Source organism: Dermacentor variabilis, chromosome 7 (genome assembly GCF_050947875.1).
Source record: "Dermacentor variabilis isolate Ectoservices chromosome 7, ASM5094787v1, whole genome shotgun sequence".
In the NCBI taxonomy this organism is placed as follows: domain Eukaryota; kingdom Metazoa; phylum Arthropoda; class Arachnida; order Ixodida; family Ixodidae; genus Dermacentor; species Dermacentor variabilis.
Genome location: NC_134574.1, coordinates 142,318,920 through 142,346,564, shown reverse-complemented (window position 1 = coordinate 142,346,564; position 27,645 = coordinate 142,318,920). Strand labels below are relative to the sequence as shown.

The following is a 27,645-nucleotide window of genomic DNA, read 5'->3' as shown; positions in this document are numbered from 1 at the left end:
CGCCCTGCGTTACTACGACTCGTTCAGAGCCTCCCCGCTTTTGAAACGAAATACCACTTATGACGAAGTCTAATTCTCTATCACGCTGAATTCGTTCAGACGAGTGTTTCATTGCCTTCTTGGAAACTGTTTACTGTGTTGTGTTTATCGTTCTCGTGTACACTGTTTTGTCTCTCTAACCTCTCCCTCTTTACTCACTGAGCTTGTCAACTCGGACGACTCACACGCGTAACTCGCACAGATTTCCTAGGTATACTTTGTGGCGCAAAATACATTTCTTGAAAAGAGAAAGGAAGACAGTGAAGTGTCAATTTCAGCTTGGCGCTTGACTGTCTCCCTTTCTTCTGTCCTTTCTCAAGAAATGCATTCTGCGCAACAAAGTATACCTACGCAATCTAAGCACCAACTCGCCCAAGAAGAAGTCTCTTTTTCTAACTCGCACAGCTTGCGCGTCATCGTCCCGCTGCTGCTGCTGCTGCACCCGGAGGCTCGGCGGCCGGGCACGCTGCCGCCGCCGCCACGTCCCCGCGATGGTAGTGGTGCACGAGGTGGAGCTCCTGGACGAGCACCCCGTGGCCCGGCCGCCCTACCTGGCCCACCTGCAGAGCGGCGCGGCGCCACAGCACCTGCACCACTCGCACCCAACCAGGCACCACCACGGAGGGTTCGCGCAGCAGCAGCAGCTCAAGCTAGGACCCCCCGTGGGCGGCGGCGGGGGCTCGTCGTCGCTGCCGCGGCACCACGGCCAGCCCCCGTCGGCGCCCTACCACGACCCCACCACCGAGGAGGACGACGACGAGGACGAGGAGGATGACCTGCCGGAGTACGCGGAGGCCGGGCCGCCCACAGGTGAGTATTTTAGTGCGTCCGGTATTCCGGCAAGCGCAGCCGGTTTGCCGGATGGGCGGGCCCGTAAACGTGAGCGGCCAGATTGGCGGCGCCAGCTGGTGTTGCAAAGCTCAACCACGTAAGCACCAGATCCAACTGCTGTATTCTTCTTAGCTGCTGGTATAAATTTTCGACAGCGGCGTAATCGCGTTCACAATTGCGCCGCTCCCTAAAATTTGCATCTGCAGCGAAGCACAATATAGTGGGTTACTGCAATCTTAGCTCTGTGTTTGTCTGGTTGAACTCTACGCCACTAGGTGGCTGCACTGCTCCGGTCGTTCACGTTTACGCCCCCACCCAACGGGCAATCCACCCAAACCGCCCGCGCTTGCCGGAATACCGGACGCACTAAAATTCTCTAATGCCTCATAAGAAGAAGGCCTGGGCGCTCCCTCTGCTTTATGACTGTTGTGCTATTCAGACCGCAATTTCCACGGCCAAGTACCGGGGCGACCAAAGTGGTGAGGTCAAAATGACCGCGGCTTACTCGGGTGCATCCGCATTATAGTATACCGAAGCCTGGCAAGGTAGCACGACGTCATGGATCGAAGTGCACAGGTCCTGTGCGATCTCGGAGGCGCTGACGAAGGCCGCGGCGTGGCCTTACTCGCGCGCGGGCGCGCTGTATCGGGCGTATTCGCTGACGCAATTCGAGACCGCCATATGGTTCTACTGCCATTGTGGTAAAAAAAAACTGAATTCACTGCGGAAGATGCGAAGACAACGTGGCGTGTGTAACGTCATTGCTTCCCATACACGCCAGAACCCGCATGGGCTTTATGGAGGAGCCTTTAATCCGAAGCGTTCTTTAGCTACTTCCTCGGGCTTCCCGCGTCGTCGGTCGCCGAGATGCCGTCCGCGCCGCAGCCGACTGTGTCGTGAGCAGGTGTAATACAACAGATAGTGCATCTATATTAGCGTCGTGCGTTGTATGCCAGGTAGCGGGTTCGTTTTCTCACCCGAATGGCTCCGGCATAAGCTGCCTCAAAATAAAAATAAAAAGATACTTGACCTAATGGTGGGATTTCGAATCCCGCGACCCAAAATCGCGGTGCTCTCACGAGTGACGAACGTGAGTTCCGCTACGCCTGAAGCAACGGTATATATTTACTTGCATAAGCCGTTGCTATAGTTCTCATCTCTCGTCACAAAAGCTTAATTCGCCCGCCCCTACCAAGGCCATTGTGGGACTCTCAGAGGACATGTCGCCACGTCTTGGTCTCCTATGTCGTCTTGCGTATATGCCCGTGCGCGCTGCCCGTCCCGTAATGCAATGCCAACCAGTCAATCACTGGACTCTTTTTTTGAGGACCGTAAGGTATACGCACCTCTTGTTTCCTTCCGCTGATGACTCATTTGCCGGATTTTGCCAGGCTGCGGAAACGCGAAATGAGCAACCAAATTTTGGAGTATATGCCTGTTTGTTTACTCTTTCAATGCGTTTCGTATGTATTTTTTTTTCAATTGCATTATCGTTTGGACGCATTCCTAGTGTAGACCGTTTGCAATTTATCGTATCCCGTTTTTCGCTGCACGCTGCGTTACCCACGTTGGTACTACACTGTACGATTCAGATTAGACTGTAAACAATCTGCAGTGTTGTGCGTCCTATTCGGTTGCGAGGCCCCTCGGGCGTCGCCTTTTGCCGCGTATTCCCCGGTAGAGAAATTTCTTGTTGCGCATTCGTATACACCACAGTCTATACAAAACGTTGCAATTCGAAACGTTAAGAAATGAACACTCCGCCCACATAGACGAAACGAAAATCAAACGCGAAATAACTGCCCCCCAACGTGTTCCTCCACCCCAAACCTGGGCCGCAGGTCCCCCTCCCGGCCTGGCCCTCATCGACCGGCACCCGTACCTGTGCCCGGCCTCGGGCAGCGCCCACCGGCGTTCGCTGCCCACGGCCGCCGACGTGTGCGACACCTCGTCGTCGGTGCCCCTGGACAAGCGCGACGACCGGTTCACCGCGCTCAGCGCACTGTTCACCATCGTGTCGCTGCTGGCCTACGCGGCCGACGTGGGCTCGGACGCGGCGGCCTGCTACTTCCTGTACCTGGAGGGCAACCTGTGGTGGTTCGGCCTCACCCTCGCCGTCACCGTGGTGCCCGCGGTGACGGTGAACGCGTTCAGCCTGCGCTGGTACATGCACGACGACCGGGAGAGCCGCGCGTCGGCCAAGGAGCTGGCCGGCGCCGCGGGCGGCGCCGTCGCCACGCCCGTGCACCGGCCCCGCATGGGGCCGCTCGGGTGGGCGTTCCGGGTGCTCTTCCACCTGGCCTTCCTGGGACCCGTGGTCAGGTGAGCGGAGGTCGAACGCTTATGCACGGACGGTCTCGGCAGAACGTTTCCTCTGCCCCGCTCCGCTTCGCTCAACTCTACTCAGCTTCGCTCCGCTTCGCTCATCCCTACTTAGCTTCACTCCACTTCACTCAACTCTACTCAGTTTCGCTCAACTCTACTCAGCTTCGCTCATCTCAGCTTCACTCAAGTCAAATCAGCTTCGCTCATCTCTACTTAGCTTCGCTCCACTTCACCCAACTCTACTCAGCTTCGCTCATCTCTACTTAGCTTCGCTCCGCTTCACTCTACTCCGCTCCGCGAGCGCGTGAGCGGACGGGCGCCTCCGTGAGCTCGCCGAGCGGAGAGCGCAAGCACGGCGAGCGAGACGAACGAAAATACAAAAGAATGGCCGCCGCCACTGCCGCGGTAGGGCGGCTAGCCTATAGCCCCGCGTCGGCTGATCTGCTCGGGTCAGGTGCGTATATTGCAGTGCCTAATGGAACGAGACGAGAGCAACAAAAAAAAAAAAACTCGGCGCCAGAAACACGGTTGTGAGAATACGACGATTCGTTAACGAGTACGTTAAAGTGGCACATCGAGTGTCTTCGTCTCGGCGGAGCCTCGCAGGCTTCGTGTGAGAATGCACGCACCCGCGTAAAAATAAAATTTAAACAAAAAACGCAAACGATCGTTTAAAATTTTCAACATTAAAAAGTTTCAGTGTTTGGCACTGATAAACTTGAATATGCTGTACACAATTTCGGTTGTTGTCTCGTCTTCTCCCCCTCAGGTGGCACAGCACGCAACTGCATGCCCGCCGAACGCGTCAACGCTCAGCTAAAGCATTCTTTCTTTTTGGGGGGGGGGGGGGGGGGTAAACCGCTGGGACGGAGCGGGTGTACGCGAGCGGAGCGGGGAGCGGAATACGTTCTGCTAAAAAAATGTGTCTGTTCATCAACGCAAAGCGTTCGTGGCCTAAATCAGCCCCGATTTGCGTATTTGGTCTGCCTGGCGCGTTTGGACACGCCGCACCGGTAGGGGGCGCCACAAGCCCTGAGAACAAACGGATAAGACACCAGTTGCTGCAGTGCGCGTGGCACAAAATACATGCACACTCACTTTCCGTAACCTAGCTAAGTGCAGGTGGATCTTGAGCTCAACATGTGTGGAACATCACGGCGACGGCGAAAATTCGCCTTGATTATCTATACGATTGCTGTGCAACCGAACTCGGAAATATGGCTCGGTCGGTTGCGGGATTTAATTTCGATACGGCCGCCGGTGGAACCTTCCGTCTCGCTGTGTACTAGTTGCTAATGTTTCCCGTAAATCCACTTCCGCAGCCTGTGGGATCCCCATAACTTGTTTGCCACAGTCTAGCGCGAATCGGGTGTAAAAAGTGAGTGCTGTGGAAAGAAGCGAAACAAAAATGTACACAGAACTGAAAAAATCGTAAAGATGATGATGGTGGAGATGATTTTTTAATAAGATCTCCTTTGAAACGACGCCGTGATATATATCACCATGCCTGCTTGAGATAATCGAGTTTTACATTTATTTCAGCCTAGAATTTCGCCTATCTCTATATGCTTTCTATTAAAGCTTCTATCCCTATACTGCAAGGTTACCTGTTCCTGTAACTAGCGCTGTTCTATCACATCCCGGCTTCTTTTTTCTTCAGTACTTTAGTACTTCAGTACTTTAACATCGTTCCAGGAAAGACAGTGCTACATGACCGGACGATACAAGGAGCACATTGACACACTGTAAAATGATTTACACCCTTAAAATAAGTAAAGGTGTAAATCCATCTATAGCTCACACCCTTATACCCAACAAGCGTGCAAGGTTGTAAGTTATAGACACATTTACGGCCTTATTCATTTTTGAGCGTGTAAATTATTTTACGGTACATAGACTTGTATCGACGAATTCTCGCGGCGCCGAGTCAGGTTATTATTCCTGTGATGTCATTACTGTAATGTATTAACTATAGCCCAACCTCAGTGAATCATTGCAAGACTCTTCAGCGGTTAAAAAAATAAATTCAGGAGGCAGAGCACGACTGGTCAGTTCCTGGGATTCCATACATTCAGTGACGCGGAGTAGAAAAAAGTAAGAACATGTTCGCACGAGCATGTACAATCTTGTCAAACAGCCCAACATTTGAGCAGGGCGATAAAGGACACGGAAGAGAGGCCCGCGACGGGAGAAGGCTAAGACAGGAATGGAGGAAAGAGGCGTCGTCCTGTTTTTCGAGCTTTTCAAATTTCTGCCATTTTACAAAACGTTACGTGTACCGACCATCCGAAACGAACACGCTGTTATTTGACATATGAATGCTCGGGTGGTGATGATTTCTACACAGTCGTGGAAAAGTCTTCGCAACGACGATGCTGGAGCAAATGCCGAATACCCAGACCGACGACGCCGAGCAGACGACACACAGACAGACGATGCAGTCGCGAAACGGGAAGAAAAAAAAAAGGTGGAGGGGGTGGAACGACAAGCGCTTATTTTATTCACACCAATAGAACCGCGAGAAAACAAGAGACGCCCTTATACGCCCGAACCGACGAACGCGCGTCTATAAGCCGCTGCAGATGCATAAGCCTCGCCGCATGCGCATCCTTGGTTTCGTGTACACTTTGTTTTGGCATCGAGCCGTGCTCCTTCAAGGGCTTCAGAAGACAGTACCAACCTCTCTTCCTCATAAAGAACCACCCCACCTATCTATCTATCTATCTATCTATCTATCTATCTATCTATCTATCTATCTATCTATCTATCTATCTATCTATCTATCTATCTATCTATCTATCTATCTATCTATCTATCTATCTATCTATCTATCTATGTATCTATCTCTATCTATCTATGTCTATCTATCTATCTATATCTATATCTATCTCTATATCTATCTATCTATCTATCTATCTATCTATCTATCTATCTATCTATCTATCTATCTATCTATCTCTAGTTTATTGCTCGTCTATACTTCACTGGTCGTTCGCGAGCAAATTCAACACGTGACGCGCTCGCGCGCTCCCGCAGAACCCCTCGCTGAACGCGAGCCTCGTCTTCATCGTCAACAACCTCGAGCTCGGAGCAGTATAACCGCACGAGCGCTTTAGCTGTGCGAGTCGCGCGCGCGGAAAGGAAACGGCATCGACCGAGAACCAAAAAGAAAGGCGAGAAAGAGCGCGGGACACCGCGCGGGGTGCCACGCCGAGCTGAGCGTGCTTACAACGAGGCCTCCATATAATCCGCTCGCGGCGCCAACGCCGAGAAGTTATTGCGAACGCATCGAGCGAGCGAGCGCGGGCGCATGCACCTTGAGGGAATCTGGCGTTAATAATGCGCGACGTATGCAGAGAGGCAACGCCCCCCCGGGGCCATGTGCGCCTACATAAAACGCGAGAAGAGGGCACGCCATCGCCCCACCGTCGCGTCGCGCCTTCGTCGCCGCTTAATTGCGACGCGCGCGACCGAGCGACGACAACGACGGAGGCGATGAAACTTTGATATACACGCCTACGCCGTCGCTAGCAAAGGTTCCCGTGCGCGGGCGTGTGGCCCGCGTAAGAATTGCGCGTGCATAGTTCCGGTTTTTCTCGGTGGGAAGATTTGTTTCCTTTCAATACGTAGGGTGAAAACCGCGCAGCAATTCAAACTGCGCATGCAAAAAGAAACATTGATTGATTGATTGATTGATTGATTGATTGATTGATTGATTGATTGATTGATTGATTGATTGATTGATTGATTGATTGATTGATTGATTGATTGATTGATTGATTGATTGATTTACGGCCTGGTTCAGCAACGGTAGGGCTATTTTATTTATTTATTTATTTACCGATTAATTAATGAATTTATGGTTGAGCAAACTCGCTGACCGACGCAGGTACTGGTTCAGGCATGACGCTGCAGAACCGTCACACGCTAAGCGACACCTGTCGACAGTACACACAGGTATCCGTGGCTGAACGGGTTGGCGCTGCCTTCGCCCCAGAGCTGATAGCCCCGTCTTTTTTCGCTCCTCCTGGGACAGCGTCTTGCATATATAGCACCTCAATTGATTCTCGCTTATCGGTATTTTCATCTTGGAATGTGATAGCGTATATACTGCGCAAACAACACGAGCACAGGTCAGTGGAGTTGGAAGTCGGCGTGTGTCCATGTGCACACGGAACACACAGACACACGCCGACTTCCAACGCCACTGACTTGTGCTCGTGTTGTTTGCGCAGTATATACGCTATCACACTCCAAGATATATATATATATATATATATATATATATATATATATATATATATATAGCGCCCAGGCACTGCGCAGTGTCTGCGCGTCAGTTCCGACGGAGCGTCAACAAGTTAATCTACTAGAACCTCAATTTGAAGAACACGCGCGAGACAAGCCCAAGTATTATACTTATAGGGGCTAAATTCACTTTGTATCTATGTATGTGGTGTTCCCAAACAAACAAACAACACTAGCTTATTCCCAGCGCATTCTATTCGACTGCCTTTTCAAACCATCAAAACCTGCCTTTGACGCGAAAGAAATAAAACAACAGAACAAAAGATTCAGAAGGCGCGCAAGTGCACAGACTATATACGCACACCGCTTCCCCATTGCCTTTCGCGGGATTCTTTTTTTTTTCTTTCTTTATCTCGCTCTTCGGTCGGCGTCCGCCCATTCAACGTTTCATTCAGGCACGTACATACTTAGGTGCGCAAACCTCGGCGAGCTTCCGCGCACAGACCGAGATTCCCGACGCTTCCATTTCCGCTATTTCACTCCGCATCACAACGACACTGACGACACATCTCGTTATTATGTGTCGCGGCTGCGTGCCGCGTGAAAAAAAAAAAGAAAAAAATAAGAAAAACAGGTTTCGAAGGAGTTTCCGTCAGGAAACGACGACTGCGACGTCAAATGAGAAGAAGAGAGAAGGAAACGAAAATGAACATGGCAACCGAGAGATAGGGGGTTACAGAACACGCCCCCCTCCCCCCCCCCCCCTATGTAGCTGAGCGCGCGCTAAAAGAAACTCATCTGCGCAAGCTGCTTACACGCGTGTTTAACTTGGGCGAGTTTTTTTTTTTTTTTTTTCTCGTGCACGTCGCTGTTGGTGCAAAAAGAAAAAAAAATGGGGAACGCGAAACCTAAACGGCGAGCGATTCAAATAACGGTCGCGCACGGTTGTGCGTACGTTGGGCGAACGCATGTGCTCCCACATCGGGCTTTGAAACCGTGCTGCGCGACGTTCGTCGGCTGTCTTGACAAACAGTGCATTTATTACGCGAGGCTGTCGGTTTAACCGACAGGACGTCTCTTCTTGCTCTATCATTACTAACACTAGATGCATTAAAGGAGCTGTCGGTATAGCCTGTCAGACGTGTGTCGGGCAAAGGAAGCCTAATTCGCTTCGCCATTGCCGTTACCGGATTTGCCAATTTACTAACTCCCTTCAACCATGAAAGGAAACGTGTGAGCGCGTACGCTCTTAAACAAAGTTACACCAAAAATAACGTATAGCGCGAAGGACAAGGACAGCGATAGACGACATACACAGCGCTGTCTATCGCTGTCCTTGTCCTTTGCGCTGTACGTTATTTTTGATCATGAATTACCAACTAGCCCAAGCAACCACCAAAGTTACACCCTTTGAGTCGTGTCTTCCCAACACGACGATAATCCTCATCCGTCTTCTCCGCATTTCCTTGCTTTAGCGCTGCGAGCCCGGCACTTCCGAGTCACGAACGGCATGCGCGTCATCAGCACGACAGATCCTTCTCGACTGGAAAGTAACGAGCGCGGCGTTTTCAAGAAAGCAAACGCAAGCTAGACAGATTATGATTATCGTTGTGTGGCAAATATAGGCCCCAAATGGGTGCACATTTGTCTAAGAGTGTACATAGACTGTAAAAATATTCACACCCTTAGGCGTGTTTTAATAAAAGAAAATTAGATTATGGGGGTTTTACGTGCCAAGACCACTTTCTGATTATGAGGCACGCCGTGGTGCAGGACTCCGGTAATTTCGACCACCTGAGGTTCTTTAACGTGCACCTAAATCTAGGTACACGTGTGTTTTCGCATAAGCGTGTTTTCTTGTCGCACGGGTAACACCCCTACCGTTAGGGCCTTAAAGGCCCAACACGTCAGGGCCTTACGTTAGGGCCTTACACCCTCAAGGCCGGGCGTAAACATTTTTGCAGCGTATGTGTGTGCGTGCGCGCGCCCTTCTTCATCGGCCTTTTCGGAAGCACACGCCGCCTCGCCTCCCTTCTCGCCGAATTATGTCCCAATACCAGAGGTCATCGAAGGTCAAGAATCCCTTGAGAACGAGTTAGGGACCGCGCTAAGAGCGATGGAACGAAAGCAATGTTAGGAGTAACGTTAAGATATATGAAGGGAGCGCCGTGGGTCAGAGAGCAAACGAGGTGTATAGCCGATATTCTATAGTCGACATCAGGAGAAAGAAAACGGAGCTGGGCAGGCGCCCATGTAATGCTTATGGCGGATAACCGGTGGACCACCAGAGTTACGGAACGGGTGCCAAGAGAAGGGAAGCGCAGTCGAGGACGGTAGGAAACTAGGCGAGGTCAAGAAATTAGGAAATTTGCGAGTTGACTTTGGAATCAGCTATCGTAAGATACAAGTAATTGGATATCGCTGGGAGAGGCCTTCGTCCTGCAGTGAACATAAAAACAGGCTATTATTATTATTATTATTATTATTATTATTATTATTATTATTACTACTACTACTACTACTACTACTACACGCCACCGACAATCAGCATCGACGCCATCGACCTCTTTACTTCCGGCCTGCAAGTCCTAGAGCATACGCAAACGCTACCTCATTGCTATTCTGACTGGCTGTTGACGCTTTACACATAAGCCTTCACTGTGCTACATACAGGCGGTTGGTGACATGGAGTAAAGTACAGGAAGGAGAAACGACTGAAGCGCCCTCTTCCTCAGCGGCGTCCGAACATGCAGAGGCGGGAGTGGCGCCCCCTGCTCATTCTCTAACTGGCTCTATTAGAGCCCACGCGCAGTTTGCCGGTTAACAGATCATCCCCGGAGGCAACGGGTTTTCCGAGAGGTAAACGAAATGAGGTGAGATGTGAGGAAACAGGGGAGGCAGGTGAAAAAGAAAGAAATAAAAGAAAGGAAGAAAAGAGCCGGCTCACGACCGCAGCTAGGCGGTAAACAAAACAGCCTCGTCGAGCGATTTCTGGTCCCGAAGGATCTTTTATTAACGCGCCGCGGAGCTGTTACGGCTTCGCGCGGAGTTTCCCCGCGGTTGTCGCCCATCCTACAGTCTACGTCATCAAAAGCGTGCAGCGCGGCGGACGCTGCGTCGCGCGTAAGCCAACCACAAGAGCGGAGGGATCGACTTAATGCAGCGTACAGCATGCATACGTCAACTACATGCGGAAATTTAACTGCTGCCTATTCATGACCAACGCTCCAAAAGACAAGGAAAGAGAATAACGGTGGCGCCATCATTAGTGTTGCGACCAATTAATCGTAATTATGTTATGTTACGAATTTCGTTCCTTTCGTTCGTTCGTTCGCAGGTCTCTCTAATAAGGTATTCGCGAAGGGAGAGGTTAGGAGCACGTACACAGCCGCGCCCTTATTTTCCCCGCGTTGTGCGACGAGGATGATGACGGCTATTATTAGATTTTATCGGCGCAAGCGCATCTAAGGCCAAAGCGCGCCAGAACAAAAGTATAACGTTGCTGCAGAATCATAAAACACTCGTTTAAAATAAAAGCTGTACGAAGGCGCACGCGAAACGCTGTTCCATATATGCTAGTGCGCCGATTCTGAAATGATTTACTGGTTCGTAAATGCGGGGCCTTAAAAGTATTGCTTAAAGCCAGCACACATGAAATCATTAGGGTATTGTCCGAATCGCCACACTGCACAATTCTTGTCTACGCAAGAATTGCGAGGGCTGACAAGAAACTGGGCGGTGAACGGCCAGACCAATGGCGCGTGTATCTAACTTGCATCTACACGCTGCTTCGCCTTGTCGCTGGCCGAGTACACGTGTAGGGTTCTACGCCCGCGCGAAAGCGAGGGAATATGGGAAACTACGCCGCCCGAAGTCAATGAAAAAAAAAAAAAACCCGTAGGGGCGGAGTACGCGTGCATGTAGGTTACTACGCGCGCAAGATAGAAAGAGCGCGAAAAAAAAAAAGAAAGAGGAAGAAATGTCTCTGCGAAGCTGCGATTCCTGGCCACTGCGCGGCGCTCTTGCTGCAGCCAATCAAATATACAGAGAGGCGAGAGGAAAGAGAAAGAAGAGAGGGAGGGGGAAAATAAACTAAGGGAAAGAACCCGGACTCTCGCGGTTGGCCCCAGAAGTGCATTCACACAACCTATCGGCGCTTCGCGTCGCCTTGCTACGTGTGCCACCGTTTCGGCCTTCGAGGGTGAAAGAGGGCGATAAAGCAACATGGTTTTCGACACTCAACGCATCGTGAAATTTTACTGCGCGATTACTTCTTCCTTTGTTTTCCTGCTTTCCTTCTTATTCGGCGAAACCGAAGCACACAGGCACCCGGCCCTATGTACACATAGAGAGCGGGCCCAAAATTCCGGTTCAGGTTACCCACTTTCACATTACCCTTGAACATATGCTTTTAGTGGCCATTTCTAGGGACCCGGTCGACTCGCGCGTTATTAGCTAACGGATCACTTAAGAGGTCAAGCATTACAGAAGCATTTTTACTGCGATAGCAATTATATGGACACTCCAGGCGCATTTCTGCCGTCGGCGTCGCCGTGATGTTCCGTATGAATGAAAGCGTGTGAGGATGATCCGGCGAACGCGGTCCGATCTCGCGTGCGGGAGCGAGGAACGCGGCCCGGATGCGTGCCCTCTCCCGTGGCGCGCGAGGCCGGGGGGTGAGGCGATGGTTGAGAGAGAAGTGGTTCTTGAAGGGATCAGAAAAGGTTGACGCTGTTTTCTGCAGCCCTTGCGGGAGCACGGCTCAGCGTCAATTTGAGAGGCGTTCTACTCAGGCGGCTGCAATACGGTGCCACGATGTCCTCCTCGCCCGCCGCTCCGTACAGAGTAGACAGTCACGGCGTTTACTAGGCATTGGCTACGCGAATCGCGGACGCCGTAGTAGACGCCTTTGTCGGACGCCGCAGGGACGCGTTTCCGGCGCTCGTGTGCCTTGAAAGCGGTCTGCGACGTGAGTGCGCGCCCGCGCGGGCCTCATCTTCAACGCGATCTGCGATGTTTGCCTAGTGCGCGTAGTGCCGGTAGCTTCGCATGCGCTACGCTTTCGACGTTTCGTACGCGTTGAAGCGACATATGCACGCAGGTCAATTGGTTCGCGGCTGCTGCCTCGATTCCGAACTCCGGCGTTTTCACAGACAGTTTCCGATGTCATCGAGCGATGTGTGTTCGTATTTACCTGTGCACGCGTGACACCGTGCTGGTTAATTTAGTTAAAGCACGTTGACGGGCTAGTTGGTTTGAACCCATGATAAAACGTGTAAGCGCGACTGAACAAGGACGCAGAAAGAAGCAGACACACAAAGGCAGCACTGTCTCCGTGTGTCTGTTTCTTCCTACGTCGTCGCTGAGTCACGCTTACGCATTCTATCATTGTTAATTTAGTTAGTAAGCGAATGTTCACAAGTATATGCGGCCGACAAAACTACTATCCTTACTTCGTACAGCTATCTGCTAATTTGCTATCGCAATAGGTGCTTCGCCTTTCCGGCGGAATTGCCATCTTACTTTCACGAAGAACGCTCGCCTATGGCTTGCTGTGGGTGTGCGCCCCCCCCCCCAGATTTAGCAGGCAACCACAACAACCTACTGGGGCATATTGTCATTATGATAAACACATAAAAGAGTGGCACAGGGTCATGGCTTGCAGTGCAGAAAAGATGAGAGAGCGCAAACAAACGCAAAAGAAGTTGATGATGGTCCATGGTGGTGGTGGTGGTGGTGGTGGTGGTGTGATGATGATGATTCACCGGCAACCCATTTGAAACGGGGCGTTGACAAACAGCCACCTAACCTGCTTGAGTTACTCAGGTATGCTATACAAGCTTTCTCATTCTAGCATTTTTGTAAACATCTCTTAATTCTTTTTTACTCCAATACTTCTCTATCTACCTTGTACCGCTACCTATGCCTTTAAGAGATCCGGTCGCATCAATCTTTTCCCCGCTTGTTTTTCCACCAGTATTCTAAACGTCTCTTGCTTAACTCGACCGCTGTAAAGTTGACACCTTCCGTCCACTTTGAATCCAAGAGCTTCGGGAAGGCGTGCGTTACCTGCGGGTCTCACTGGATGAATCCCTTGGCTTAGAATTATCTCAGAACTTGAAAACGACGTATTGCAGCCACTCAGTCGTTCATCCGACACCGCGACTAAAGAAGAGGAGGAGAGAAAACGTAGCAAAGACGTCTTTACGGCACGAATACTGCAGGAAGAGGTGCTTCAGAACGTCATTAAACAGAGGGCGCTCCTACGTCTCAGCGATTATCAGCGATATCTGCGGCGTCATCAGTGCCTCGAAGAAAAGCCAGTCGGACGCCCCTAAAAAAAAAAAGGTATAGAAAGGAACACAACCAGTCTGAGAACTTCCCCGAACGATTAAAAAACAAAGACCCAGAAAGAAAAGGCCAACTTGTGTCACATATAGGCAAACCGTATAAAGCGGCAGCCACATATGCTCACGGCCGAACTTGCATCAACGGCGCGAAGCCCGATCAGAGACTCATACGAGCGCAAGAGGAGGGGAGGGGGCTGAACTACACGCTTTTGAGATAACGGGGCGCACCAGCCAGAGCTCGGCAATAAAATAAGATGTTATTGAAACAGAAAAGAAAGGCGTGCTCAGTTGGGAGAGTTGGGCATATCGCGGGAACGTGTGATCGCGCGAGCACGCAGGAAACGCCGGGACCCATGACGGGATAGGGAGAAGGAGCAAGGTGGGAGGGGCTTTTAAAACATGGGAGAAACGGCACGCTCGTGCGAGCGGGTCAGCGGAAGCGTTAACCGCCGATAAAGGGGCCACACATGCCGCGTTGGGAAGGGGGGGGGGGGCGGTAAAGGGGAGTTGTCTACAGCGACGAGCGCTTAGTTTCTCACGCGCGAGGAGCGCCACGGCTTCGCACATTTTTTTTGGCCGCGGACCACGCGAGCGAAAGAACGCAGATAACTGCTACAGAATATGCTATACGCGTGCGAAGCGTTCGCCGCGAGCGTAGCGCGAACGGCGTCGAACGATAACGAGGGCACGAGCTGATGGAGCGTGCACCGGGAGGACGCGTGCAGGCAGTAGTATATATGGAGTGAGCTTAAAAAGGCGTGCGCGAGATTAGGCACACTGCCGGAAAGTACCCCGGGTTGTCGAAGTCGGGGGGGTTGTCGGAGCGGTACGAAGCGATTTCGGTTGTGACGATCGATGCGGACAGACGTAAGAAGAAGAAGAAAGAAAGATGGAGGGTGTCACAATCCACTGGGTGTTCGAAACTCTCGAAACATCCAACAGGGACGCCGGACGGTGTCAGGAGCACGTTCCTTATTATAATATGCTTCCACCAAGTAAGAGCACACTATATTCAGTACAGTGTAACGTCATATTCTAGCAACGGCGTATATGCCTACAGAAGCAAGAAAGAGAAAATCGACGGACGCCCGACAGTATGACACCACGAAAAAATAGCACCACTGTATATAGGGGTTCGATCGCCGGGCCAGGGCGCGTATGTTTCTTCAGCTTTTTGAGACACTCGAATTGAGTTTCCTTTGCAGCTTCGCGTTAAAACGGGTAGATGGATATTCTCATTTTCAAGAAACTTCCGCCACGCTGCGCCTTACGCAGAACAGATTCGCCATACCTGGAATTGCTACAGTATAAGGTCGCTTTCTATAACACTCCTCCGCAGGAAGAAAATGTAACCCAACGGTACCGTAATTCGAGTCATTATGTCCTAGCCATCTACACGCGGCTTAACTAAGCGAGATAGAATCTCAAAACACGGTTACGCAAGCTCGACGCAAGGACAACGTTGCTCAACGTAGGGCCAACGTTGGCCCGACGCTGAGCCAACAGTGCGCCCCTGGTTCCGCAGTTTTAACACGCTCATCTGCAGCTAACGCCGCCGCGAGAAATATGGTCTTCGCGTATGCTATCATACAGAAGACCGCAGCCAACAATGAGGTGTGATGCTTGAGCACGTTCTTGGGCGACAGAGAAACAACTGACAAAGTTCGAACACGTCATACTACATAGCGGCGCTCTTTCTCCTAGCGGAGCAGCACGCGTTGCGAACGCCACGCCGCCAGACGGAGGTAGGTAGCATCGTCGCGTCTTGTCTAGCTGCGTAACCTTATCACAGGTAGCTCAGCCATCGAAGCGCAACGTACGCTCCGCTTGCCGTAGCTGCGACGTTATCAATCAATACGATCGTAAGCCTGTTTGTTCGCTTTTTTTTGTTGTTGTTGTTGTTAAACCAGCGCAAGGCTTGAGCTCCGAAAGATTTACTACGTTTCTTGGCAGACAGCGAAACTGTATGTGTGATTGTGAGCACCAATGTTCAAATTCTGCACTATTTTCTATATTCATACTTCCATCTACTGCCTCACGTGCTTGTTGACTTTAGGCGTACTTTCAGCGTGGACGTCTCGTCTCGAGTCATTCATTTGTGCATTCGCTGCGTAGGTGTCTCTCAACGCTGCTCCAGATTTGTCAGTGAGTCTTATTTTGTGCACTCAACCAATTTCTTCAATGTGCTTGTTTTATTTTGGTGAACACTTAAGCGCACGCTGTACGTCTGTCTCTTGTCGCGTCCACCATACATCGGTTCGAGCGCGTCGACGCGCAGAGCTCGTCGTCACTGTATCTACGTGTGCGAAATTTCTCTATTTGCTCACTCACTCATATTCCGTAATGGCAGGCGACGCCTGATTTAAGCGACACGTGTTCTATTCCTCTACTAATCTTCCTTTCTGTCTTTTTGTTGTTGTTGTTTTCGTTTCTATCGTTCTATTGCTTGTTTTGTTTCTACTGTTTCGTACATAATAATAAATAATATTTGGGGTTTTACGTGCCAAAACCACTTTCTGATTATGAGGCACGCCGTAGTGGAGGACTCCGGAAATTTTGACCACCTGGGGTTCTTTAACGTGCACCTAAATCTAAGCACACGGGTGTTTTCGCATTTCACCCCCATCGAAATGCGGCCGCCGTGGCCGGGATTCGATCCCGCGACCTCGTGCTCAGCAGCCCAACACCATAGCCACTGAGCAACCACGGCGGGTTGTTTCGTACATTCCTTAGTCACTGGTGTATATGTTTCGTTGATCGGGACTGCCGGCCGTCCCTTCGGCGGTCTACTTTCCCGCAGTCCGATCACTTAAAAAGGAACGAAGACACTTCCACGTGTCATTTCTGTCTGTTCATTTAAAAATTCAAGAGGTTGCGGAAAAGCATAAACGACTAAAGCTGCCAACGTTTCCAGTATCATCAAATAAATAAAGCAGTACAAGTATTAACTATTCTGTATGCTATTATCGAAATGGAGAAGTATCCTGCAAAAGCAGAAGTCGACGGGTCGCCCGTCCTGTATAGAATAATCAGAGATTTGGCGAAAAAAAAATTACATACAGAGAATCAGCAGCTCTAAAGCCTCTTTCTGTTTTTTTTTTCTTTTTGGATAGCAAGCAAGCTAGAAATGGCACGTGCATATATGCTCCGCAATGGTGAAGTCACAGAGCACAGCCGGGGGGGGGGGTGGAGGGGGGGCTCCCTCAACTTCATCACGGAGCCGCTCTCTCATCCACTCAAACTGATGACTTTCTCTGCAAGGGAATCGCGGCCGTAAAGCGCGAAAAATCAGGACCTCACCGCCTCCCCCCCCTCCCTGATCCCCTACTATATAAGTACACCCTTCTCGGCTTCCCTAATTCGGCTAATCTAAGGTGACTTCTCGGTTCGCAGTTAACGCCACCCTCCTCTCTCTCTCTCTCTCTCTCTCTCTATCTCTCTCTCTGCAAGCAAAGCGGGACATCTGACTCGGTTGCCTAAAGCTGTAAAAAAAGCACGCCAAAAGCGCTCGGAGGCGAGATAACGGCCCCAGCCGCGCGATCCACAGCTCAAACAGCGCACAGAGCCGGTAGCGGTTTAACGAGCCCTTTATGCAAATCCCCGAGACGACTAGGGCACGCGCTCCTGGCAACGAGAACCCAACACACACACACACACACACGCACAAGGTTCGCGTAGGTTTCGTGCGGGCTCGCACGGGCGCTTGCACCGCAGTGTCGGGGGAGGGGAGATGCTATTTGGTTAGAAAGCGAGCGTGGAAAGAAGAAACAGAAAAAAACAAAACAAAAATAAGGTTGTGATAAAGCGCGAGATAGCGCCACCCATAGACTGCGAAGCTCCCGAGCTAAGCGTGCGTCCCATTATTTTTCGCGCACCTCGCCATTTATTATGTCGCTGCACGCACGTGCAGACACGGGCCCTGCGCGCGATTCTTCCGGAAGCGGCGAAAGCGCGTAGAAGAAGAACGCGTCGCGTATGAGCGCGCGCGTACGCGCAACCGTGTGGTTTCGACTTGAGCGGCTGCGTCAAGTGGATCGCCACGTAGCCACAAAAGTGGCCTTGTCTCTACTATCACATTAAAGAAGAAGAAGAAAAGGAGAAGCGGCGTACTTAGGTTGCAGGATTGTTAACGAGCCACTCTCATAATGGCGGACTTTCGATCGCGGGCGCGTTTGTATACCGGGTCGTGCCGATTCTCTGAAGTGCATCGTCGAGCCTTCGTAGGCATTTCGCTGCCCTTTATTCTCTCTCTCTCTCTCTCTCTCTCTCTCTCTCTCTCTCTCTCTCTCTCTCTCTCTCGCTCGCTCGCTTTCACTTTGCGAGTCAAACGAGAACGCGCCCGTGAGGTCGAAGGAAGTCGGCGCGCTAGCGCACGCGGTTTAAGCACACAAGGCGCGAAATTTAGAATGCACCCCCGCCGAGCGAAATGGCACGCCAGAGATTGATTACGGCAAACGGTCGGGGCAGGGAAGCAGTGGGCACAGAACTCGCCGAGTGCATACTTAGTGCCGAAGCAACGCGCGCGCACTCACACACACACACACACACACACGCGCGCGCAAGAGGGCGCGCCAAGCGGACGCTGCCGTAGAAGATGAGCGCGAAAGGAGCGTACACACACAAACAGCCGCCTGGGCGCCAGCGGCGGGCTGCACAGTGTCGAAAAGACACCGACTCCATTGTGCGTCACGCAAAAGATGAATGGACCCCCAAAACCGCCGGCGCCTGTACGCCAACCCCCCCCCCCCCCTCCTCTTCCCAAAAAGCCAATGTTTGCCTCGGCGCGCGAGCGACTTGAGAGAAAGCGATAGGAATGAGGACGCCTTTTGTTCGTGTCCGGGCGACGGCGGCGAACGGGGCAGGAAACGAGCACCCACGGTGTATGTGCCGACGCTGCAGCCGTGCGCTGCTAGGGAGAGGCCTGAGCGCGTATAGATAAATTAGGGAGGCAGATTTTGATATCAGTTTCCCTCCTGTCCGAGGGGGAGGCGGGAGTTTGCGGAGTGGGGCAGGCGCGTCTCGTAATTTACATCGGGCGCGCAAAGCCGGGAGCCGGGCACCGCGCGGTTTAAGTGAGTTGGCGCGAAAAAAAAAGGGGGGAGGGGAGAGGCAAATGAGAGGGTGTGAAGGAGGCGCCGGGAGCCAACTCTAGAGCGAAAGGAGAGCAGGAAATGAAGAATGCGTGGCGACCAATGAAGGGAAAGAATGGAGACGATGGGGAAACGAACCTGAGTCGCCTTGAAAAGAGGGAAAGCGAGTGAGGTGGGAAGGGTTTAGGGAAACGTGGAACCATTTTTTTTGTCAGCGAGAAGGGCACGAGACGGGGAACGGTGGATCGGGAAACTCGGACGTAGATGCGGGACGAAAAGATACGAGTTACGGGTGGATATGGAAATTAAGTTGGGAGGGAAGGAGCTGAGGCGATAGGGAAACGCCGCGAACGGGAAAGGTGCGTATAGCTAGGCGAGGGCGCGTACAGAGCACGACGCTTCGCATTGTTTGAAATGCTGCGCGAAGGATGCGGACGGAAACGGGAGCTCACTAACGACGGAGGAGGAGGAGATAAGCGAATGAGGAGTGCGAAGATAAAGAGGTTATAAATTGGGATGTTGGGAAGCGAAACTGAGTCAGGGGTTGGATTGGGTGTTGGTGGAGGGATAGGTAGTCTGAAAGGCATGAAATTAGGAGTTGGGAAAACTGTATACACGGGACTGTATAGAAGGCCACGTGGAAGCGCGACAGAACAATCGTGAGCTTCAAGGGATATTAGGGAACGTTAGGGGAAAGAACAGCGGCGAGGCAGAACGCCGGAAGGTGAAAAGGCGCAGAGTCGCGAGACACGTGCGAGGAGAAAAAAACAAAAGATGATGACGAATAAGCAACGAGAGGGTCGTCGGGATAGGGATTGGAAGGACAATGGGGAAACGAGGAGTGAGGATGGGCGTGGCTGACTGAGGAAGTAGTTGGAGTCTAGAGGAGCCTAGAGTAGTTGGAGGCTGCTGGAGAGAGAGAGAAATAAGCGGCCGAGACAAGGATAACGAGCGTGGTTCCATGGAAGCGAGCTTGTGGACATCGTCTACACGAGCAGAGGGTGAGGGTGCGCGCACGGGGGAAGGAAATGGCAATTAGCTGGGCACAACGGCATCGCGCGTAGCTGACTGCGTCGCCAAGCCGGCATGCAACGCAGCAGTACAACATTTGCGGTGCACTGTGAAACAATTTTTCGCCCTTAAAAATGAAGAAGGGTGTAAACCCGTCTATAACGCACACCCTCACACCCAAGAAAAAGGTGCAAATGCACGCGTTTAGACACATTTGCACCCTTATCGACTATTTTTCAAAACTCGCAAACTTTTAAGGGTGCAAATTATTTCACGGTGAAATCGCCAGCCGGCGAGAAACTAGCGCTCGCTAAAGCAAACGCCGCACGCTCAACCACGCTGCACAGATCTCGTCATCGCCCACAGACGCGCGCTTTGCTATTCGCTGCGCCAGATTTACGTGCGAGGCATTAAATTTGCCTTTTTTCTTTTTGTCTGAAGGCCGGAGTCGGAAGCGTGATAGCGCACCAAAATGATCGGTTTACGTTCTGTGGGCAGGTTCCCTTTTTCGCTCGGAAACATGTCAGAAAACAACACCGCCAGAATGTTCCATTCGTCCCGACAAAAATTTTCGTCCCGTGTCCGCCCGACGTGCACGTGAACCGTTGTCGTTGACGTCGTCAATGTTCTCAAAGACGTCATTGACGTGATCATTGCAGTCAGGCCGCTAAACACTGTTGCACACAGTACTTTAGGCTTTCCCTTCCGTGGCCCTTCCTATTTTTTATTCATTTACAAAGTGAACCACACAGTGTAGCAAGACGGGCGTGCTTATAAATATCTACGAACACAAAACGTTTCTTTTTCGCCAGTCTAGGCAGATTTCCTTTTCTGCGAATGGCGTAGATTATCTGTTGAGAAGCCGTTGACTTCCGGCCTTACATACCTTTGTCGACTAATATGCATGAAATGTCTGCAAATATTCCACTAGAAACTGGCTGCGTACCACATTAACACAAAGGCCATACAGTTGTTAACAACTTGCGTTCATACTCGGCATTACAGATATTGCATGGCCAAAAGTGGCAAGTCTATACAAAGACCCAAAGAGGTCCCAAAAGGAATTAACCAACAACAAATGTAAAGAGTGTCGAAATTCACTTGCGCAAGGGAAGTTGAGAAGTCGTCGCGAAAGAGCCGAGACCACGGAACAACAAGACCTCCGGTTTCAGAAGCGTTCCACGAAACCCATGGCGCCATTCAATCCGATTCGCCGACTACGTCCCCAAGTACGCCAATTTCCCTCCCGCCAAAGAAAGAAAAAAGAAAGAGAGAGAGAAAACTTTCAAAAGAGAGCGGCACTTCTTTTTCTTTCAACCACCCTCAACTCCCCCCCCCCTAAATCTCCTACACACAAACACACGCGCGCATGCGCGAAACAGTGCAAAACCACATCACACGCACACACACATAAAACGTCCGCTCGGGGCAGGCAGCATCCATCAGTCGGCGTCTTCAAATTACACCCGGGCAAATAACAAACTCGCTTCGCGCATCGTTTATATTCGCGCTATTCCAATTTTTCCGCTACACTACTCCACGCACGAACACACGCGCAAAGAAAAAAAAAGAGAAAGATGTCTCGTTTCGCGTCGTCACGCTATCTAGCTCCCTCTCACACCCCCTCTCTCTCCCCGGTGTCGCCATCGTCATTTAAACCCTCCTTTTCAACGAGATGCCCCCGAGAGCAAGCAGCGTCGTCCTCGTCATCGGCCGCCCTCAATTTGAGCTCCCCTCGCACGGAACGACAGCCAGGGCGCCCGGCCAATTTTTCAAAACTCGCAGCACAGCACACGCCATTTTAACTTCAACACGTTCTCGTCCAACCGTCTTCCGTTCAAAGTGAGCTGAACGCTTTCATCGTGACCACCCCCCCTCCCTTCCCTCCTGCCTCCTCCTCTCTCCTCCGCTCGGGTATCTCGCGACCCCCCTTTCCTCCTACCACCTCCTCTCAGCAGCTCCCCCTCCTCTCCCCTCCGCTCGGGTCGGGTCTCTCCTACTGCTTCCAGGGATCTCGTTTCCGCGTCTCGTCGCTCTGGCTACGCGAGTCGGGTTTTCGATGCAGCTGGAGAGGGGAGACTCTTGCAATACCGTAAAAAGCCGCGTACGATACCAACCCGAACATGTCCGTAAAATAAACGGCTGCCAATCAGTGTCGGCAGAGATGAGAGAGATGCTGATACTCCAACCCCGTAATGAGCAGAGACATTTTCATATCGAGGAAAATTAGAACTTGTTCACCTCCGTGGTGGCCATCGAGAAAAAAAGAACGAAATGTTATTTGAGTTAGAACCTCCAGTTATAGTACAGTAATTAACTAATCAGTAATTGATTCGCTGAACTATCCACAGCTGAAAAATCCCTGAAGAGTAATCGAAACGCCACTATATAGGCTACGCGGTACGTAAATTTCCCGTGCTGGAAGGTAACTAACTTAGCGCAGAACATATTTGACGCTGCGCATTACAGGGTTAACGAGAAGCCGGAGTTACTTGCCTGGCTGCCGGAATAGCATGGTACGCCGGGCGTTGGGTGAGAAATGTGATATACGCAACGATCACGAAAACAGTTTGTGATCACATTTCGACTACCGCAATGTGAATCCGTCGGCTGCGAAAATGGAGGGTAAGAAAAAAAGAAATCAGGGAGCCCGATTATGGCGACGAACGCGACATGACGAAGAGAATTAGACGAACGCGAGATGACGATAACGATTCAACCACTAAGGTGGTGGATATGACCCCGCCGACGCCACGAATACAGGATTGAAGACTGGAAGAACAACGACACGAGGACAATGAAGACGGCAACAAAAGGCGTCGACGACAAAAACGACAGCAGCTACGACGACGACACACTGACAAACGATGGCGCCGCACATCCCAAGGTCGAATCCTCGATGGATAGCGACGCCTATCTCGCTAATTAACTTCTCCTGCCAGGAAAACGTAACCATGGCGACATCCGCGACACATATACGACACGTAATTTAGTCTATAATTTGGTCGAACTTATTGAATTGAACTGAGTTTATTTCCATATTGAGTGCGGGAAAGTGGGAACTAAAAAAAATTACCGACGATTACGTTACTTCCTAATGCGAAATTTGAGCGCAGCAAATAAGCTGTTTCACCTTTTCGATAGATTGAGGCAAAGAAATCGAGCAACACATGTATGCGCTATCACAGAATTTTTTTTTTTATTTGTCACACGTATTCCTTTAACAAAGACTCCACTAACAGTTCTTCACAGTCATTAAGGAAGCTTTGTGGTCGGAGAAATAGACTGATATATGTTCGACTTGGTACACCAATGCTTGATTCTCAAAGACGAGATCTATACAAGTGCCTCGCGAGGTTGTCACAGCCGTGGGACGCGTTACGAGCGAGAGGAACGGGATGTTCTCCCGCATAAGTGTTAGGAAATTGTTGTTTGTCTTTATGTCAAGCCGCCACCGATCTGCCTCTCTGATTGCCACCGCACAGGGGTTGCATTGGAGGAGGAGCGAAGAAAGGAATTAAGTTCGAGCCGGCGCTTTGACAACCGGAGACTCGCAGGAAGAGGGGGGAGGGGGGCGGCGTGTACACCCAGCGGCAAACGATGGGGGCAGAAGCGCGCGCAGCAAGCGGACAACACGATAAAGGGAGGAGGGAAGAGATAGCAGCGACTGACTGATGCAACTGAAGAGCACCCTATCCGCCACACAAGAACAGGGGGGGGGGGGGACCCTTTCCTCCTCTTTCTGCATGGCGGCGACGGTGTTCTATGCAGTCACGTTATCTTGACTCTCTAGCGGCGACAGCGGCATCCAGCGGTATCAGTCGGTCGCTGCTAGCGCTGGGGGGATGAAAGGGGGGCGGAGCTGGTTACGAGGCCGACGACAACGCCGACAACGACGCGAAACCCAGGAACGGACGCCAAAGAGCTGCGCTCTAAAAGTGAAAGTTAATTCACTTGACAGATGTTCAGACCCCCTTTACAAGGCACACAGTAGGATAAACCAGTGACACTCCTAACATTTCAAACATAATGTGAGCACAAGAAGCCTTAAACGTAAGACCATAAAAATTAAAATATAAAAGACGTCAACTTCCCAAAATCATCCGCAGCCTCAAACAATACGACAAATAATGGGACAAAAATAAAAACGCGGGAGAAATATAAACGACGTAGCCTAATATACGCGAGTTCTCGCGGTACTCTTCCATACATGCAACGAAAGGAGAGGGGAAGAAGGCGCGTCGCTTTAATATCAATTTCCTGTCAAAATTTACCCCCACGCTTCTCTCCCCCCCCCCCCACCCCCCGCTCACGAACCCGCAGCCGTCGACAGCAGCTCGCTGAGCAGCTCGCTCAATGCACTCACCCAAGTCGCGCGCGTGCGACGAAATTCACTCGCGCCTCGCTACCGTCCTAACAACCTCCCCCATGCCACCCACCCCCACGAGCTGTACCGAACACAGGGTCGTGCCGATGTTGCGGCCTCCAGGGCGCATAGACAAATTTTTGTTTTGTTTCTTTTTCTCCACGGACAACTTATCACAGACGCGAGCGTAGATCTGGCCCGTGCCGCCCCTTCCCCTCCCCCCGTTCCCCCACCAACGCCACCTCCTAATGGAGATGGCGTGTTTTCCGGCTGCCGCGCCGAACCAAAGGCCGAACCGGCCTTGCGCGTGCGGTGGGACGCGGCAGCGCAGCTCGTACGATATGCGTGCACTCTTCGAACTGTCCTTTTCACCTATCAGACAGGGTGCAGAGCGTAAGAGGAAAAAAAAAAAAGAACGGTGGCGCTGTTATCAAAACTTACCAAACAAAACTGGGAAAAAAAAGGTGGCAGTAAAAAAAAAGCAGGGGAGAGATTGGTAGTACCGGATGCGTTACAGGCAAGTACAGCTGGTGTTATGCTTGGGGGTTCAATCCCATCGCTCGTGATCCGTTGTCAAGATTGGAGTCGGGCATGAATTAGAGGGTAGCTGGCCCATGCCGTCGTGCAACTTATCCACGCTGAGGACGCTGATGAAGGGAAGGACTGCTTCTCATCGAGAATGAGGAATCTGGGTTTACTTACAGTATTTATATCAGTCTCACATGACTGCTTGAGAAAGTACATCAGTCTAACATGACTGCTTGAGAGAGAGTGTCCTGAGCAGCCGCACAACAGCGGTTTTTAAACACTCGGTCCTCTCCCGATACCCAGGTGACGGAAACGGCCGTCCAAGCACCGTAGGCGAGTTGACCAGGCACAGTAGGCGAGACGAAGCACCGAGGGGAGACGACCCTGCACCGTGGGGGCATTTATTCCCCGAACTGCAGCGCGCCCGCCGGCCGCCCATTGTCTGGCGTCTTGGTCGGCGCGTGGGAAGGGGTGTCAGTAGACGTTCCCGCGGCTCAGTAACAACAGTTGGTCCGCCGAGCCCGTTTAGTTACAATGGCGACTTCGTCAAACTCGGCTCCAGCGACAGAGAGTCGAGGACGCACGTATTGTTCACACACAGTCGACTTAGTCACGCCGTGGCTAGAGGTGTGCGGCGACGCTCCCGGAATGCTGCCTCCACAGTCGCAACTGGTTGGCAAAACTTGCACTGCAGCTGGCCGTTCTTAACACTGGTAGATACAGGTTTTCAGGAATATATAAAAGATTAAGGAGATGTATAGGCAGAAAGGCTAGAACGACAAGCACGTTACAGTATAGCTCGGTTAGCTCGAGCAGGCTATAGGTGGCTACCTTTCACCGCCGCATTTTAAAAGGGATGCAAACAAACCACCATCGTGAAGCCAATGCACCTGAGGCATGGAATGTGCACCTTCCAGAAACGCCGAGATTAAAAACTGACGGAAGCGTTCGCTGGCCAGCGGTAGAAATATGAAAGAGACGGTTAGACTATTGGTGGAGGGAAACACAGCAAGAAAAAAACCGATGGAGCCGCGGTGGTTACAGGCATAGTTTAATGTACAATACAGATATACAGCGGTTTTAACGAAGGGAGAAGTTAAAATGGAGAGGTATAGGTAAAACGATAAACAGCAATAGAAACCGTAACATTTGATTAGTTAGAGCAGCCTAGGTGGCCATCTGTCGCCGCCCCATTTCAAAGGGGATGTCATTGGGAACCATCACCGATCGTCATCGCGCAGACAAGAACAAAGAAAAGGAAAAACAACTGGCCAAGCTGTACTGGTCCAAACTTTACCATAAGACGAGACTAACAGACGCAGCCGCATTTTTGGAAAGTTACTTGGCATATATTACCGTCCTACCAATATTACTGGTACTACTATACTAATATATATACTATAATATATACCTCTACCAGCCGGTCGCCGCCATTCGCAACATTCCTACGGTGATGCCCCAAACCCAAACGGGACGCCTAAGCGAGTGAAAGCCTGATTTGACGTCATGTGTATCCGTGTGACGGCACGCAGACACGCGTGTCAGCCCTCTGATTCTGATAACAGTGCACTGCACATGGAGTTTGCAAGAAGGTTGAACATTCCGAGAAACTTAACTGGGCGCTTGCATCCATTCACATGCACAAATTCCACTCATCTTCACAACACTAAATGGTACCTATGCATACACAGTCCTGGGAATGTGCGAAGATGGCTCCATTACACATATCGCTGCTGAAGTTTACAGCGATAGCCGATGTCTGCGTAGACAACGGAAAGTAGTTCAAGCAATTTTAGTATCTCTGCAGCTATCGCTGTATCGTCATTTCTGTATCTGCACATCCGTCGCTCTAGCTGACATCTGTACAGCTACCTCTACAACGGATTTCTGTGCAGCTATCGGCACAAACGCATACATATAGCTATCGCAAATACTGTATGCAGCTATTACTGTATCTGGTAATTGTATTGTTATCTCTGTACCGCTCCCTCTGCAGTTGGTATACGTGCAGCTAGCGTTACAGATGCGTCTGCGCAGTTGACGCTATTACTGTATTTTTATATAGCTATCAATGTAGCTGGTAGCTGTATTGCTGTATTTGTCCAGCTATCGTTAACCCTGATACCTATGCGGCCGTCACAAGAGTTGGTATATGTAAGGTTATCGTCATAGCTGGAGCATGCGTGGCTCTCACTATAGCTGGTATGTGAGCCGGCTATCGCTGTCACAGCGGCCATTTCAGCGCCCATGCAGGGAAGAAAAGCGCTAGGAACGCGTATGTAATGCGATATTCCGAACAGCCATGAAACGAGCCCGAGTAGAAATGAAGCGAAGGGAAATGGAGTCATTAATCCAAGTAAAAGAAATTATGAAAGAAGTGAGTAAACCGGATCATTCGCAGCTGCAGAACCAAAATCGCACAGCACGACGAACAAAAGGCAGATGATGTTGAAAAATAAAAAAACTAATAACCTAATGAACACAGTCGCCACAGACAACGAACCGAGAAAGCGCTCAGAGCACCGAGACATGTAATTCGTCGACTGGCGTAACAAAAAACCGATGATAACCCTGGGGATATGTAGGAGCGAGATGGCTTGATTATCGCGATCAAAAGGGAAGAAATTGGAGCGCTGAAGGTGGGGGGAGGGGGGAGGGTGTAAGACAAAAAGACGAGGACCGCCCACTGCGAAATCGGGCACACAGACACAAGAAGACGCCCCCGCGCTAAATCACGGTTCCCATCTAACATGCCATCAAAGGTCCCTAATTATGGAAGAAGAAAAGGAAGAGTGAGGGGCGATCCGAAAATTATACCTCTTTTTACCCGACGCTGTTTCGAGCACCGCACCGACCT

At 51.0% G+C, this 27,645-nt stretch overlaps 2 protein-coding genes across 2 annotated transcripts in view; one reads left to right on the top strand and one right to left on the bottom strand.

The window, feature by feature from the left end:
• LOC142588871 (uncharacterized) overlaps positions 1 to 27,645 on the bottom strand; it is a 517,173-nt gene that overhangs the window by 342,148 nt on the left and 147,380 nt on the right. The gene's annotated exons all lie outside the window — the stretch shown is intronic.
• The window catches only part of LOC142588327 (XK-related protein 6-like), a 277,150-nt gene that overhangs the window by 217,154 nt on the left and 32,351 nt on the right, over positions 1 to 27,645 (top strand). Inside the window, exons 4-5 of the mRNA XM_075699937.1 lie at positions 445 to 849; positions 2,712 to 3,192. Coding sequence (XP_075556052.1) covers positions 531 to 849; positions 2,712 to 3,192 — 800 coding nt within the window. The 5' untranslated portion in view covers positions 445 to 530. The remainder of the gene's footprint in view (positions 1 to 444; positions 850 to 2,711; positions 3,193 to 27,645) is intronic.